This window comes from Equus przewalskii, chromosome 3 (assembly GCF_037783145.1).
Source record: "Equus przewalskii isolate Varuska chromosome 3, EquPr2, whole genome shotgun sequence".
Classification (NCBI taxonomy): Eukaryota; Metazoa; Chordata; class Mammalia; order Perissodactyla; family Equidae; genus Equus; species Equus przewalskii.
In genome coordinates this window covers 3,532,808-3,550,373 of record NC_091833.1, presented here as the reverse complement: position 1 = coordinate 3,550,373, position 17,566 = coordinate 3,532,808, and the positions used below count along the sequence as shown (strand labels likewise).

The following is a 17,566-nucleotide window of genomic DNA, read 5'->3' as shown; positions in this document are numbered from 1 at the left end:
GTCAATCGCGGTAGAGCCACCTATAAGAGTCCTGCCTCCTGGAGAAGACACGCTCACTGACGTACTTGAGCAGCACACTGAGGGGGGATCAGTGCCAAGCAAAGGCCAAATTCCAACTTCTGCTTCCCATGCTGCTGAACATTAAACGTCGGCATCAACAGGAAGAGAAGAAGAAATCCCAGTATTTTTCACTTTTTAAGTCTCGAACACACTCTCCTAATACTTTTTTTAAATGTCTCCTCTTAGGGTAAGTGTAACTTTGTTATACACCAAATAACAATTTTCACTAATTTAAAAGCTTGATGAACATTGGCAGGAAACATGTTTAAACTGCGTCACTGCCATCTGCTGTAAAATGGCGTGAGACGAGAATTAGAGTGATGCCAGCCTGCTGGAGAAGTGAGAAGCGCCCAGATACCTAGCGAGTTACAGCGCTCGATCTGATTGGAGACCGGCTGCAGGGACGCGAAGCGGGAGTCGGGCCTGCAGCTCTTCAGCTTAACGAACAGCGCCTTCTTCAGGGCACAGGTGAAGTACCGAGTGCCCCGGAAGGTCCCGTCTGTACAGCCTGCACATTCGTCTTCCTGAAAACGAAATGCTTCCATAAGCGTCATTCTGCACACTGCAAAGACGGTACACAAAGAACTAAGGTTTCTAAGATTTGTTCCCAGTTCACCCTTTCTCAGAATTCGCCTGTCCTGAGAACTCCATCTGGAAAATGAGCTGACTGATCGGTGCTGCAGCCCACAGCTAACGATTTACGAATTAATTTGCTTCTCCAGCATGAAGTCCTCGCTGTGCTTCCTCTCAGGATGCACACTTAAACTTCCCTTTAACTAACTCTCTGCACCATTTCCACGAGTTTCAAAACTAGGGGCGGGGGGGGGAGGCTATTTATGTTAACAACCCAAAGAGAAAAACAGCATTCACTAGCATGCAAACAAATAAAAAAAACCAAGAGCTAAATTTAAATAAAAGCTAAATGTACTCAAATTCTCCTTTCCTGATTATGGAATGCCAGACAACACGCTTTCCTAATCTCCAAAGGGAAAATCTTTCCCCATACCAAAGATCTCAAAAGATCTCTAAAAACGGCGATTGATCTTAAAGCCCATATGAATATTGGAACAGGCTGAGGGAGAGAGGCTGAGAAAGAAAAAGAAAAGCTGATAACAGATTTGTTTTCTTCCAGTATTCTGTTTAATATAATGAGCCTAAACATTTAGCCTAAAAATCTACTTTCACTCCTTGAACAAAGATCAACTAACATTAGAACAAGTGGGTGAGATGTTTAATGGGTGGCAAAGGAAGTTGAGCAACATGATAATAAATTTTTTCTCCAGTGATGGCTTTTTTGACAAATATAACACTTTGCCCAAAAGCATATAGTAGAGAAAAACCTGCACAAAACCCAGAGAGAGAATTGCAAGTTTTCGGTCAAATGAAATTACCAGTTCCAGCCCAGCTAGTACTTCATTGAGTCCTGGTGGCTGACCAATCCAACGGATGACCCCATAGAAAGGAGGGTTCTCTTTAACTTCAGCCAGTGAGCCCACTTCCAGACCATGTGAGTTCCCAGAAGACACGGCCAGTGGGGGACTCTCCTGGACAGGTGCATTGTTTAGCTCTCCCATCACAGACTGAACTGACAGAGACAGCGGACTGTGGCCAATACTTCCATTCGTGTTGGGCATCTTCGTCAGACTGAACGGTAAAGAGTGAAATCTGTTCTCACTGGATAACGAGTTCATGGAAGGAGGCTGCAGTGGTGGTGACGCATGGCCAAAGTCTGGAGATATCTCTGTAAGCGATTTTGCAGGGTCTTCAGCAACTATAAAAAATCATTCTTAATTAGAGAAATTTATTCAAGAATATTAAATATGCCTTACATCGCTAAAAATTAATATATCTATCTAGTCTAACTGCCTTCTTGAGCTCTGCAGTAGGATTCTCGAAAGCATCACAAACTTAATACCTCCACAACAGTGTTCTTGATTCTCCTCCCCACCTCCAAATTTATCCACCTCAGTAAATGGCACTCAACTGTTCAAACCAAAAAAATCTATTATTGATTGGTACCATATAGGTTATATTCTTTGTCCATAATACAATTAAGTTAGAAACCAATACCAAAAACTTATGAAAGATGCTTCTAAACAACTAATAAATCAAAGAAGAAATGACAATGTAAGTTTTAAAAATAAAGGAAAAAGAGAAAGAAAGAATGAACACTTGTGGAACACAGCTAAATTTATTTTGATAAAGGAAATTTATAGACTTAATAGTTTATTTTAGGGAAAAAAAGGTAATATTAATGAACTCCACATACAACTTAAGAAGTCAGAACAGAAGAGCTTCCCAAAAAGAAATCAAGAGAGAGAATAAATACAAAACCGGAAGTTAATGAAGCGAAAACAAACATAGAACAAAGAGAAGCAGAGCCAGAGCTGTTTCCTTAAAGTGACTGACACACTTGCCAGGTCGGCACTGCAGCTCTGTCGGGAAGGAATGAACTCCTTAATACACACTGTTGAGATAACCAACCATCTGTATTTTTTAAAAAATTAAATTGGATTCCTACCTCAGACTCTACACAAAAATAATTTCGAGGTGGCTTAAAGACAAATGTGAAAGGCAAAACTATAAACTGTTGGAAGACAGTGTAGAAGAATGTTCTTTACAACTTGAGGGTAGAGGGAAATCTCTTAAACACACATTCACAAACCATAAAGGAAAAGACTGACAAACATGACCACATTAAAATTAAGTTACTTGTTCATTAAAAGGCATCATAGGGAGAGTGAAACTATGAGCTACAATCAACGAGAAAATACTTGCAAAGTATATCTGACAAAGGATTAGATTTTAAAAAGGTCTAGAAGTCAATAAGAAAGAGACCAAAAAAATCAAACTAGAAAAAATGGACCAAGTACTGGAAGGGCAACGTACAGAAGAATAAACCCAAATCACCAACAAATCAATGAAAAGACTCTTATCCACACTAGTAGTAAATAGATAAAAGAAAGTCAAAACCAACATGAGATAACATTTCAAAAGCTAGAGGTCTTAACACATTAACTGTTGGTGAGGATGAGGAGCAAACAACACCCTTACACAGTGCCGATGGGCATGTAACCTGGGTTAACTGTCTTGGGAAACAATTTAGCATTATATAGTAAAGGAAAATGTGCATATCCCATGACCCAGTAATCCCACTCCTACTTATATACCCTACACATGTGTAAGAATGTTAAGAGCAAAGCTGTTAATAATAGCAGGAAAATAAAAACAATTCAAATATCCATCAATGGTCGAATGGATAATTACATCGTGGTATATGCATATATTTCACAGCGATGAAATGGAATGCAATAGAATTCCATTTACTCTACAGCAATGAAAATGAATAAACTGTAATCACATTCTACACCTTGGATGAATCTTAGGAACAATGTCAGGGGTGGCTGTTACATAGCACGCACACATCTGATTCTTTGTATATAAAGCTCAAAAACACGCAGAACTAACTATGCAATGAAAAGCAAGAGAACAATAAACACTAAATTAAAGATGATGGTAGCTCAGAGGATAGAATGAAGAGAATGGCACTAGGAAGAGGGGCTGAGGGGATTTCAAAGGTAATGATAATGTTTTTTCTTAAAGTGAGTAGAGACTACATAGGTGTTCATTGTACTATATACCTCATTGTTCTTTATAACTTACCCAGTTAAGACTCTTCGGTAGTGATATTTAATCTAAGATTTTTAAAAGTTATTCTTTTCTTTCCGAAATTCTCAACTCCCAACCCCAAACCCAAATCCATAAAGCAAGTTCTGTTGGTTCTATCTGCAAAATATTTCTCGAATTCATGCACTTCTCCTCGCCTCTGCCGTCATCTCCTAATCCAAGCCGCCAGCGCCTTTCACCCTGTCACCCGTCTGTCACCTGGCTTCTCTGTCCCCTTCTTGCTCCTCTCCAATCTATTCACCATAAAACAACTAAGGGAGATATTTTTAAAATTTAAAGATCTCACATCACTCCCCTATTTAAAACCTTTTTATGTCTTTCCAGAATTCTTACAATAAATACTTAATTTCTTACCAAGACCTATAAGGTCCTAGATGATGTAGCTCCTATCTACATATCCAAACTCATTTCACATACCTCGTTTCTTTGCTTACTATGCTGTAGCCACTCTGGCCTACTTCCTGTTCCTCAAATGCACTTTCTCACCTCAGGGCCTTTGCCCTTACTATTTCCTCTGCCTGGAATGCTCTTCCCAGGTTCATTCTCACGATCCAGACCTCAACCCCAAATACGCTTTCCTCAAAGAGTATTTTCTAAACCCCTCTATGGTAGCTGCTTCCTACCAGTCACTAATCACCTTGTTCATTTCCTTCATCGCATATGTCACAAGCAATTATTATCTTGTCCATCTATACATTTACTGTCTGTCATACCAACTAGAATATAAGCTCCATAAGATCGGATTTCGGGGGGCCAGACCCACGGCCAAGTGGTTAAAGTTCCACTTCGGCCCAGGTTCATGGGTTCAGCACCCAGGCGCAGATCTACACCACTCATCAAGCCAGACTGTGGCAGCAACCCACCTACAAAGCAGAAGAAGACTGGCACAGATGTTAGCTCAGGGCTAATCTTCCTCAAGCAAAAAGAGGAAGATTGGCAATGGATGTTAGCTCAGGATGAATCTTCCTCAGGAAAAAAAAAAAAAAAAAGAACAGGATTTTTGTTAATCTTTTCCATGCTTGAATCCATAGCACTTTGTATACCCACTAACACAAGAAAATACTCAATATTTGTAAAGAAAAAAAAGTGAATATATGAATCAAATGTTACAGAGAAAATTCTTTTAAAACTGTAAGTGAAATTAAGTACAGAAACAATGCTCTTTTACACCTAAATTACTTTTGTTTTTACTTTAAGGATGAATGCCTACTCCATACAAATTTCTTTACTTTATATGTCCCATCTAGGTCTTTATGACCAACATTCCTACATGAAATTACACGTTAGACCAGACTCTAGTAGAATCAAGAAGTTAGGAATATTCTACCACAATACAGAAAATGTCTAAGAATGATAAAATTATAGAAATTTGAAGAATTAATGTTACCTAGATTATGAAAAAACTATGGTTTTACTAGTTCCCTTTCCTTGGAAAGAAATCAGCACATAGGAAAAGCATTAGCATATCTGCCAGTAACTACAGGGGAAGAGAGTGGGGCTGTACCATAACCGCCCTGGACAGTCCCTACACACATCTAGAGGCCAGCAGGGCGGTGACTCACCAAAGGAACCTGCCTGTCCTTTGTGCTTCAGAACTCTCCAGAAGAATTTTTAGAAAATTGCTAACTGCTAACATATGGGCCAAATCTTAATGAAAGTAGTCTATCAGGAGACAGGACCTCCTGGAGAAGCATCACTTAAATAAGCTTCCTGCTCTGTGCCTAGCAAGACTTCTTGGGATCAAAGGCCCTGACTGCCTATCTTCACAACACCTACCGAAGCAGAAATGAAGGCATGGAGAAGAGAAAATCAAAGAGAGTTCACTCTAGTAATTTCCCATGTGAGTATCTGACCTCATATATGTAACAGTAGACTTGTACTGTAACATCTGTGGATGGATACTATAACTAAGCCCATATGACAGCTAAAAAGTCATTATAGAGTTCTAGAGTACTCTTAAATTCTTTTGTTCACTTAATTTGCACACAATTATTCAGTCTGGGGTATGCCAAGCCCTGTGCTAGGCACTAGGAACTCACAGTCTGGCAGAAGAGACAGACAAGTAAACAAAACAGTTACGATGACACTTCACCTAATCTGGGAGAAGTGGGAGAGGAAAGGAAAGGCATTCAGGAAAAACTAATGCTCAAGCTGAGATTTAACAGATGGACAGAAGTAAACCAGATCATGAAGGAGGAGGAACAGGAAAAAGGTTTTCCAGGCAGCAGAAACAACATGCGCCAAGAAAAGAGAAAGCACAGCCCGTTTCAAAAAAGGTCCTGGTCCAGCATGGCTGGAGCAGGATTGCAAGGGAAACAACACAGATGAGTAAGAGGTCAGCCAGAAAGAGTCCAACAGGCCAAAGTAAGGAATCTGGACTTTTATCATCAAGGGCTAGGGAAACATCAATAGATATTAAGCGAAGGAGAGACATGAACACATATATCTTCAGAAAAATCACTCGGAGAGTAATGTGAAGAGAAACACAGTGTGGTGATCAAAAGCATGAGCTCTGGTGTCAAAGAGATCTGAGCTGGAATCCTGGCATCACTATTACCAGCTGTGTGACCCTGAGCAAGTTGTTTAACCACTGTGACAACAGAGAAAGTAAAAATATCTACTTTATAAGGTTGTTATGAGGATAAAATAATGCACATAAAGTGCCTAGCACAATGCCTAGCATGGAGTAAGTATTAAAGAAATGTCAGCTGCAGTGATGGTGAAGAGGTCAATGATGATGATGGCTGCTATCGTTCAGAACAAATTTAAAAGACGCAAGACTGAGGCAGACAAACCAATTAGAAGGTCTCTGTATTAGTCCAGACAGCAACAAAGAAAGGGTCTGAACTAAGGCAGAAATAAAGAAAAGGGGGAAGATTCTAGTGATGTGGAAAAGGAGGAAATCCAGAGGACTTGGTGACAACTGGATGTGACTAACGAGAGAAACAGAGGAAGTCCAGGATGAAGCCCAAGCTTCTATTTCAGGCAACTGGACTCACTTCTCCATTTCCTTGCTACATAAAAACAACTCACTAAGGTCACTGATAACTTCCATTGACTAAATCCAAGAGGTATTTGTGTGGTCTTCATCTTATGCCTTCTCAGGAACATTCATCAGTGCTGTCCATCCACTATTGGACCCAACACTCCGACAACCTACTAGTTTTCCCCACATCCCTTTGGTCATTTTTTCTCTGTCTCCTTTGAAGACTGCTCCTCCTCCCAGCCCTTAAGTTCCTCAAGGCTCAGTCTTAACCCACACCCTCCATCCCCACTCTCTCTTCGGGTAGTATTATTCACAGACTTTAATCACCAAATATGTGAGGGCAATCTACCAATTTGTTTCTCCAGCTCTTATCTCTCTTCTAAGCTCCAGAGCTGTATATACAACTGTCTACTTGACAAATCAGCTCTAGGAAGTTTAAAAAGCCCCCCAAACTCAACATATTCAAAGTCAAATTCATTACCTTCCTCCATAGTCATTTAAGTACGCAAGCCAGAAAACCAGGAGTCATCACTGACATTTCTTTCCTCCCCAGCTCTCACTTCCATTCTGTAAGTTCTACCCATTTACTTCCTAAAAATCTCTTACAGCCATCAGCTTCTCCCCATCTCTTCCCCAACAAGTCTAGTCCCAGCTGCTACAATCTATGACTGAGCCTTCCAACAGCCTTCAATGGTGTTCTTGCATTCACACAGTCCCTGCTTCAACCCTTGTCTACTCTGCAGCCAGAATGATCTTTTCAAAAGACAAACTTGGTCATGTCACCTTTTGCTGAAAATCCTTCAGTGGCTTCCCATTTCCTTTTAACAGGGCACACCAGGCTCCACATGGCCTGGCCCTGTTTGCCTTTCCATTCTCATCTCATAAAATGTTATACCTCTCTCTGTTCTAACTTCTCCAGCTCTTCTTAGTCCTTGAAACACCAGGCTCCATTTTCCCAGGAGGCTTTTGTGTTATTCCCTCTGCCTACAAAGGCTCTTCTGTCCCTTTCACTGGTGCCTACCACTCCTCGGTAAATCTAAGCTCATGCCACTTCCTCAGAGAAACATCCCTGAGCCCCCTAAGTAAATACCCTTTAATATACTCTCAGAGCATCATGTGCCTTCTCTGCACTCAACACAACTGCAGTTCTGCATGTGTGTCTGTGATTCTTTATTAAAGTCTATCATAAACTCAGAAAGGACATGACCATGTCTATTTTTTCTCACCATTGTGACCTCGGTGCCTAGAAGAATGCCTGGCACATAGTAAGTACTTGATAAAGATTTGTTGACTGGATGAACAAAGAAAAGAACAAACCAGAAGAAAATGATGTCCCAGAACCAAGGGAAGGTAGAGTTTTAAAAGTGAGTGCTTTAACTGATGATTGGATAAAGAAGATATGGTATATATATATACAATGGAATACTACTCAGCCATAAAAAAGGACAAGATCGTCCCATTCACAACAACATGGATAGACCTTTAGGGTATTATCTTGAGTGAAATAAGCCAGACAGAGAAAGACGAACTCTGTATGATTCCACTCATAGGTGGAAGTTAACATATAGACAAAGAGAACTGATCGGTGGTTACCAGGGAAAAGGCGGGGAGGGCACAAATGGTGAAGTGGTGCACCTACAATGTGACTACTGATAATATACAACTGAAATTTCACAAGGTTGTAAACTATCATAATCTTAATTAAAAAAAAAAAAAAGTGAGCGCTTTAAAGATCAACAAAGACCCAGACAGAAAAGTCTTTAAATGATTCAGTTGATTCTAGAGATCTACCCTAAACAGATCAGTGAAGGGAAGAGAACAAGCTGCTAATACATTTTCTAAATGTTTTATTAATCTTAACAGCAGTGCAGTTCAAGTTGTGTACAATATTTTAGTTCAGCAATATTAACAAAGAATGCTCTACTCATTTTGTTTCCAAAAGCTATATATACTGGTGAAAAAACTATTTTTTTCTGATGAGTTAAAAGGAGAGGATCATTATAAAGAACACTAAAATTACAGATTACCTTCATCAATGTACCAGGTATTTTTTGATTTGGATTGTGGTTGTGAGTCAACAGAAGACCCATTTAAGGTATAAAACAATTCAGATCTGTTTCTATTTCCAGGGTCTGAGGTAGATCCTATGGAACAAGAAAAGTTCCTTTTAAAAATAAAGTCAATATAGTCTGAAGTTTTTCCATAAGAGAAATTAATATGCATATCATGTTAAAAACTATTTACGCAACCATCAGATGTATACAAACGCAATTTAATTTTAGTGTCTTCAGCTTTTAAAACTTTTGTCACCATTTTGGCAACGTCAAAAAGAGTCTTCCACCCAAGAGTCAAGATAAGAGGGGAACAGGAGTAAGTTAGGAAAAGCTCTTTTTTTTTTTTTAAACAAACTGCTTGAAAAAATCATTTCAGGTACTATGCTTATTTCCAAACGTCAGAATCACCATTCCCCAATTTCAGTTGATGAATCTGTTGGTTCACAAATGTAATCTATTATTTTAAAACAGCTGCTTTCAGAAGAAGGTAATCTTCACATGTTGTTTACAATCAGTGCACAAATTAAGTTTAAAAGATTTAAGTTTAAAAGTTTAAGTTTAAAATTTTAAAAGATTTAAACGTTTTGGAAGTGTTGGTCATCAAATTCCTTGCTTAATTTCCTCATGTCTTTGAAAAAGTGAAGCAGTATTATTTCTTATATATTAGATTTATTAAATATAAGAAAGAGTTAGTGTAGGTATGTCACAGACATTTCAAGACATTACCCAGCCTCAGTATGAGGAGGAAACGCCACAGTTGAGAACAGTGCACCAGGTCTTCAGAACCCATACAAAATCCGACTTTTTTTTCCAATTTAAAGCAGATAGTTCTATACTTTACACCAATAAGTAAGATCTGCTACAACACAAGTAACACGCGTGTCCTAAGAAAATCTTCGGGCTATTTCTATTTCCGTGACAGCAGCAAGTTTCAGCTATCCTATCTAGATCTATAGGTGAACATAAAAATACTATTACCTTTATATCCCCTTTAATTCTAAGTGCGGCAGGGTCCAAAGTCACATAAAATAGCTCTTAAAGAACAATTTCCTTTCAAACAAGCTGAAATTAGCTTTGTTCACTAGATAATTGAAGAAAAAATATTCTTCCCCTAACCCACATTTGAGCTAACAAAAATTCTTAGTTTTTTAAATGAGCTGTTCAGCTTGTATAACTACCACCCTATAAATTTACGAAATACGTGGACGCTAAAAAAAAAAAACGAGCTAAGAACTCTACATGTGTTGTGAAGGAGGTTTCTGGAAGAAAGACAAAAATTCTTGCTTAACAATGTGGAATTCAATTTGCACCACATCTAGTTAGCGAAATCCACATAATTAATCTCTAGTATACTTTATCCTATACAAAATTATCCATATATGATTATTTTGTACAGTTGCAACTCTATGTATACAAATGTTACAGGTAGGGGGTTCCAAAAAGCAGCTGGATATGGACAGGAAAAGAGACAGGACCTCACGGGAAACTTCATCAACTGAAAAAGGTTGGGAACTTTTGGCTTAAGCAACAGCATCTATAAAAAATTTTTAGTAAACTACTAAAAATGTTTGAAAGAAGACAGTTAACATATACATTAAGGAGTAATACCTTTTAACAATTTTTCAATGCCGTGGCAAATCAGATTTACATAAATAAGAATTATATTCTATTAGTCCATACCTGTAGCCTTTGGTTTATTATGACTGGATGAACCCTTGTCCCCAACACCTCTTGATGTAAAGGCAAGTTTAGGAGGCCTCCTTTCCTGTGTCACGCTATCTGAAACAGCAAACATGTTTTTGAAGATGGGCAAATTCTCATGGAAGAGAAACAATCGAGCAATCCATGACGACGACAACAACAACAACAACAAAGAATCTCTTTCCAACAAAAAAGCAGCATTTCTGGAGTAGTTTTACAGATTCTCAAAAGCCATCCAAAGTACCGAAAGAGATAATACTGAAAAAAAAAATCAATGCTGTACTCCAAAATGTAATTTCTACAAGAAAATACAGTCCCCAAATACAATTCAGCTAAATGTTTTAACTTCTTGAAAATTTAATCACTTTTAGTCAATTTTATTTGATGTATTAAAACACTACAAAGAAACCCTTACTCAGTTTTTTGCGAGATTTCCCAAATTGGTATCCCAGAACACCTGTGTGTGTTAGCAAGCGTTCCACACTCAACTATTTCTAGAAGATGCTGAGAACAACAAAGATAAACAGACTTCCTTACTGCATACCACCAGAACCTTTAATACAATGATGCGCACTGTGAACCTCTCAGAAAGAGAGACAGTCAACTGATTTGACAATATTTTTTGTGCCACTCTACTTAGCATCTCAGAATAATGTATTTCATGCAACACAGTTTGGAAAAACTTCTTGTTAGGAATATGCATCAGTTTTTAAAAATATACATATGTTAAGAATAACGCCAATGTGTATACGAACACATATACATATAAATAGGAAAAACACAGAGAATCATGCACAGATTAACAATGCAGAAAGCCAGAGACAAATATCAATAACATTTTTGAGGAAAACACTCAAAACTTCTTTTTGAAATGTAGGTATAATAAATTTGGCAAACTTGTTTTTGATACAAAGACCACTCTAAACCTGAAAGGCCAGCAATTTTCATAAGATATTCACAAATACTAATTAAGTAAATGTAGAAAAGTCCGTCTGGAAAGTTTTTCCCCTGGAAAGTTCAACAACACATCTGTGGAGTCCAACACGACACTTAAGAACCATACCTGATAAATCTGCGTATCAGCAAAAACAGTATCACCCACAGTGGATTTTTGAGAACAGAAAGAAAAATAGGAAATGTTTATATTTAAACACAAGGAAAAGGCCATTTAAAAAAAAAAAAGGAAATAATACTGAATTAATTATATATAAGTGATGCTTGGTAACTTTTTTCCATGGTTGGAAGGAGAGGGGATTGCATTGTTATACTCTATCTTAAACATTTCAGAATATGATCAAATGGATTATTTTAATTCAAAAATTATACTGAATAACCATGATTTCAGTCAAGTGATATAGTAAAGAAAAAGCTGTTGATTAATACTTTTGTGATGTTACCATTCAAATATCTCCAAATGTCATATATGAGAGTTACTGTGAAGGGTAAAAGTTTCCAAATAACAGCATGTAAACTGACTAAAGAAAACTAATTTCCACCATTAACTGAAATTAATTGCATGTATGTCCATTTTAAAAAGATATTCACAAACACACTATAATCTATATACATTATAGAGTTAGTGGTGATTATAAAAAAGGCAGCAAACGATCTTCGCTAAGGCAGCCTGGCAGTACCAGAGGGCCAAATGGATGAGCCAGTTGTGACGGAGCTGCTGGTGATGCTAGACGAGGGCTCCAAAGATTGGGAATATGGAGGGCACTGGAGTTGGAAACAGTGGTTATCTTCTGCCAAAGACTTCATCTGAGAGGGGGTCAAATATCAATTTTGAGGAACAGGACATTCCTACAGAATTCTATGCAGATAAAGGGTCACATGCCACATCTATCTTGCCCTCCAGCAATTATACACCAAATACGTCTTGTTTCTTTGTCACAACTATGTTCATGATCCAAAACCAAAGCCTTCTACTTTGAACGAATTTTAAGAGGTTACCATCTCAGGAAAAGGTACGTATGGGAAAGTAAACAGGACAAGGAATAAATTCATCAGAGAATTTTGTGAGATTAAGAGATATTAAAAAAGACAGTATGATATGTCCACCAAATGGCATGCACAAAAACTTATTCATGATAACCAAAAGCTGCAACAATCCATTCTCTGAGAAAATGGATAAACAAGTTATGATCTGGTCATACAACAGAATACTACACAGCCATAAAAAAGAATAAACTACTGGTATACACAACACAGACAGTGTTGAGTGAAAGGAACTACATCAAAAGTACCCATTATATATACCCAGCAGGACTGCACTCAAAATGATAAAAGCAGCAGCTCACCCGTCACTCTTGCTGGTTTAATCAAAAAAGAACACCCCCTTGGAGAATCTTGGGTTAGAAATCATAACAATAAACTAGAGAAGAACAATCAAACCACAAGAAATGTCTGTGAATATGAATTGAGAAAAATTTAAATTGAGAAAAACTGCTTAATTGATATACTGCTTAACATTATTAGCCACAAGAGCATAATTCAGGTGCAAATGAGAATTTAATATCCATAGAGAAATCTACTGAAGAAAACATACGTTTACTTGGGTAGAATGAGATCTTATAAAACCTGATACCAAGATAGTATACAGAGCAACTATCCAGAAATCTCTGTAAGGCAAGATCACTGATCGAAATAAATACTTTCATTATATTTTAGACAATTTTATATGAAAAACTGTTCCAGAAATGCTGGAAGATCCCATCAGATAACACCCGAGGTGCATACTGAGATGCAGTACTTCAAATAACCTTTGGGCTCTACGAGTTTCATGTGAGCAGGAATCCTGCCTATAGAGACAAAACTCAGGGTGATTCCGACTGCCAATCAATCTCTATGGAAGGCCATATAGCACCATCTATCAAAATGTAAATACACATACCGTTCGGCCCAGAAACTACTTCCAGGAAGTTACCTTTTTTTAAGATCTTATGAATATTTTATAGGAATATGAACAAAACATAGCCCATTTAAATATTCAGATGAGTATCCTGATGGCACACAGGAAAAATCTACAGATGCCATGTGTTGAGAGGGAGAGACAATACATGAAAGGACAGAATTAGTATCCAAAATGATCTGAAAATGCTGGAAAACTAGATAGCTCTAGTGACATAAAGCTTAACAAGGACAAATGTAAAGTCCTGCCTTATGTCCCCCAAATCAACCATACAAGTGTAGAAGCAGAAGTACATGTGAACCAAATTGGGGATTTAAGTCAAGAGTAAGCTCAGTATTCATTAATTCGTTGGTTTATAAGTGCATTCATTCAGTCAAGAAATACTAGCTACTCCATGCTGGGAAGGCACTACAACAGTGTCTGGGAATCTAATTCAGACTGTGACAGGGCTGTCCCAAATGTTTTCTGTCAATGCCCTGTTCTATAGCAGCCATTAGCCCACAGATGGAGGACAGTATTCTGTTCCCCTCTAGGCGTCCAAGTGCAAAGCTATCTCCAACAAACCAGGCCGCCCTCAGGACAGCTGGAAACCACGCCATAGGAAAGACGGCTACAATGGCTCAAACCGTGCAGGCTGGAGAACAGAAGATGCAGGTGTCAGAGACACTCATCCTGGAATATCTGAGGGTTGTCGTAAGGAAGAGGGGCTGCATCTGTCCTATCTTCATCCCCATTCAGAGCCAGAATCAATGAGGGAAGTTGTAGGAAGGTAAATATAGGTACACATCACAGAGAAGTGACTTTCTCACAATGAGATCTGTCTAAAATGAAAGACTTTCATTTCCTTTAGGAGATAATGACTCTTCTATCAAAGGAAAACATAACTCCCTAAGAAGATATGAATAGGGGCCAGCCCGGTGGCGCAGTGGTTAAGTGCGCATGTTCCGCTTCTCAGCAGCCCGGGGTTCGCCGGTTCGGACCCTGGGTGCGGATATGGCACCACTTGGCAAAAGCCATGCTGTAGTAGGCGTCCCATGTATAAAATAGAGGAAGATGGGCACGGATGTTAGCTCAGGACCAGTCTTCCTCAGCAAAAAGAGGAAGATTGGCAGTAGTTAGCTCAGGGCTAATCTTCGTCAAAATAAATAAATAAATAAAATTTTAAAAAAAAAGAAGATATGGATAATAAGATAGGACCTTATCTTTTAGCTATACTGGTGCACATGCAAAGTGATACACATATATGATGTTATTCACTGAAGCATTATTTACAATAACAAAAGACTGAAAACTACCTAAATGTCTATAAGTAGGGGACTGGTTAAAAAATTTACGGTACATTCATAAAATGAAATACAATGCATAATTTAAACAAAGGATTAGGTATGCAATTTATGTACTAATATGAAGTAATCCCTAAGACCTATTGTTAACTTTAAAAAAAAAAAGTGCAACTTCCACTTCTGGGAAGAGGAGTAGAAATACTTTTTCCTATTCCTCCTGATAAATACAACTAAAAACTGAACGTAACATATAGAACAAAAATTAGAAGACTAGGTGGAGAGGTGAAGGCATATCAGCTGGGGACTCGGGACCTCAGGACCGACATGGTGGAGATCTCCCCGGGTTTTCTTCTTGCCTCATACATCCCAGACTTAGATCTGAAGAAGCTGACGACCTGGAAACGCCAACAGGCACAGACAAAAGAAAGCGCCAGCAAAAGTCAGCTCTCTCTAGTCAAAGAATGAGAAGAGGGGAAAACTAGTAAGACAAAAAACTTTTAGACCATAATCATTCTACTCCTGCCAAACACCACAAAAAAACAGAGGCCCCACCACTCCAACCAAGGCCAAGTAGGGAGCCTAGACTTCTACTCATGTGAGGGTGCTACAAAGTGCTCCAATACCCCAGTTGGCTGATGTCAGAGAAAGCCAAGTAGAGAGGCTAGACTTCATCCCCTCAGCTGACAACGAAGTTCGCCCTCCCTCATGGTCATGGTGGCAGTGGAGACCATGTGGAGAGCCTAGCCCTCCAGCTTTGCCTACCTGCTGGAGTGGTACCAGAGGAGGTCCAGTGGAGAGTCAGGACTTTTATCACAGCCCAGCAGCCATGAGGCCACACCCATCACAGTGTCAGTCCACGTGGAGAGCCACAGCACACACCTCTACCCAGCAGTAATGAGAAGCTACCCCCTCAGCTTGCTCAAGAGAGGCCAAGTGAGGAGCCTAGGCTTCCACCTCCACCTGGCAATAATGAGATGGTGCGCACCCGGCCCACCCTGGTGAAAGCAGTGTCACAGACAGCTGGCTACAACCATGCTTTAAATAAGATCTAGAGGCTCAGAACATAATACCCAACCGTCCAGATTTCAACAAAAATCACTCATTATACCAAGAACTAGGAAGAGCCCAAGAAGAATTTTAAAAGACAGTCAATATATGCCAAAACTGAGAAGACAGAGATGTTAGAATTCTCTGACAAAGATTTTAAAGCAACCATGATAAAAATGCTTCGATAAGCAATTACAAACACACTTGGAAAAAAATGAAAGAAGAGAAACATCATCAAAGAAATACTGTCTGAGCGAAGAAAAAGAAGATATAAAGAAGAATGAAATGGAAATTTTAGAACTGAAAAATACAATGACCAAAATAAAAGGCTCAGTGGATATGCTCAACAGTAAAATGGAGGAGACAGAGGAGAGACTCAGTGACCTGCACGGCTTCACAAAGATCTAACATTGATGTCATAAGAATCTTAGGAGAGGAGAACGGGGCAGGGCTGAAAAAGTGCTCAAAGAAGGAATGGCTGAAACTGACCAAATGTGGCAAGAGACACAAACTTCTCAATTCGAGAAGCTGAGTGAACACCACACAGGATAAACCCAAAGAAATTCTTGCCAAGACACAGCATAATTAAACTTTGAAAACTAAAGGCAAAGAACAACTCCTGAAAGTAGCCAGAGAAAAACAAAACCTGTAGGAGAAAGAAACATTTGAATGACAGATTTCTCATCAGAAACCAGGGAGGAGCAAAGGAAGCAGCACAATATTCTTCATGTGCAGAGAGAAAAGAACTGTTAACCCACAAGCCTATAAGCAGTGAAAACATCCTTCAGGGACGAAGGGGAGATCAAGACTTCTCAGAAGAAGGAAAACTAAGATACTCTGTCATCAGTAGATCGATCTTCAAAGAATGGCTAAAGAAAGTTCTCTAAAGAAAAAGGAAATGATCAAAAAGGGAATCTTGGGCAGCTGGGCTGGTGGCGTAGTGGTTAAGCTCATGTGCTCTGCTTTGGCAGCCCAGGGTTTGCAGGGTCAGATTCCAGGCATGGACCTACACACTGCTCATCAAGCCATGCTACAGTGACATCCCACATACAAAACTTAGGAAGATTGGCAAGATGTTAGCTCAGGGACAATCTTCCTCACCAAAAAAAAAAAAGGGAATCTTGGAACATTAGAAAGGAAGAAAGAACAACAGAAAGAGAAAAATATGATTAAATATAATAGGCTTCCCTTCTCTCAAGTATTCTAAATTATGCTTACTGGTTGAAGCAAAAATTAAAACACTGTCTGGTGTGGTTTTAAATGTACATGAAGGAAATATGTGAGACAATAACAAATGGAAAAGAGTAAAGGGATATAAAGGAGGAAGATAAGGTTTCTATACTTTACTCAAACTGGCAAAATCATGACACCAGTAAATGTGATTAGATTGGTATACATTATGTCATACCTAGAGGGATAACTTAAAAAGCTATACAAAAAGGTACACTCAAAAATACCTCAGATAAGTCAAAATGGAATTCTAAATAATGTTGAAGTGACCCAGAGGATGGCAGAAAAAAATACAGAGATGAAAGAGAGAGAGAATAAACAGAAAACAAAATGTCAAAGTCCTAACATGCCAATAATTACGTTAAATGTAAATAGTCTAAATAGACTAATTAAAAGACAGAAATTGGCAGAGTAGATTAAAAAACATGACCCAACTATATGTTGTTTATAAGAAATTCATTTCAAATATAATAACATAGCAAGTTCAAAGTAAAAGGTTGGAAAATGATATATTGTAAATATTAATACAAAAAAGACAGGAGTGGCTATATTAACCTATTATAAAGTAGATTTCAGAGCAAAAAAAATTACTAGATACAGACGGGAC

The 17,566-nt window shown here is 38.5% G+C and overlaps 1 protein-coding gene across 11 annotated transcripts in view; it reads right to left on the bottom strand.

Moving 5' to 3' along the window:
• CYLD (CYLD lysine 63 deubiquitinase) overlaps positions 1–17,566 on the bottom strand; it is a 70,737-nt gene that overhangs the window by 18,576 nt on the left and 34,595 nt on the right. For 6 of the 11 annotated variants that reach the window (XM_070611872.1, XM_070611871.1, XM_070611879.1 and 3 more), the window contains 4 exons: positions 10,468–10,562; positions 8,761–8,877; positions 1,452–1,831; positions 419–584 (listed from right to left, as the gene is read on the bottom strand). In XM_070611872.1, coding sequence (XP_070467973.1) covers positions 419–584; positions 1,452–1,831; positions 8,761–8,877; positions 10,468–10,562 — 758 coding nt within the window. Of the gene's footprint in view, positions 1–418; positions 585–1,451; positions 1,832–8,760; positions 8,878–10,467; positions 10,567–17,566 lie in introns of all 11 variants that reach the window. The other 5 variants (XM_070611873.1, XM_070611874.1, XM_070611877.1 and 2 more) reach the window with 1 other exon arrangement.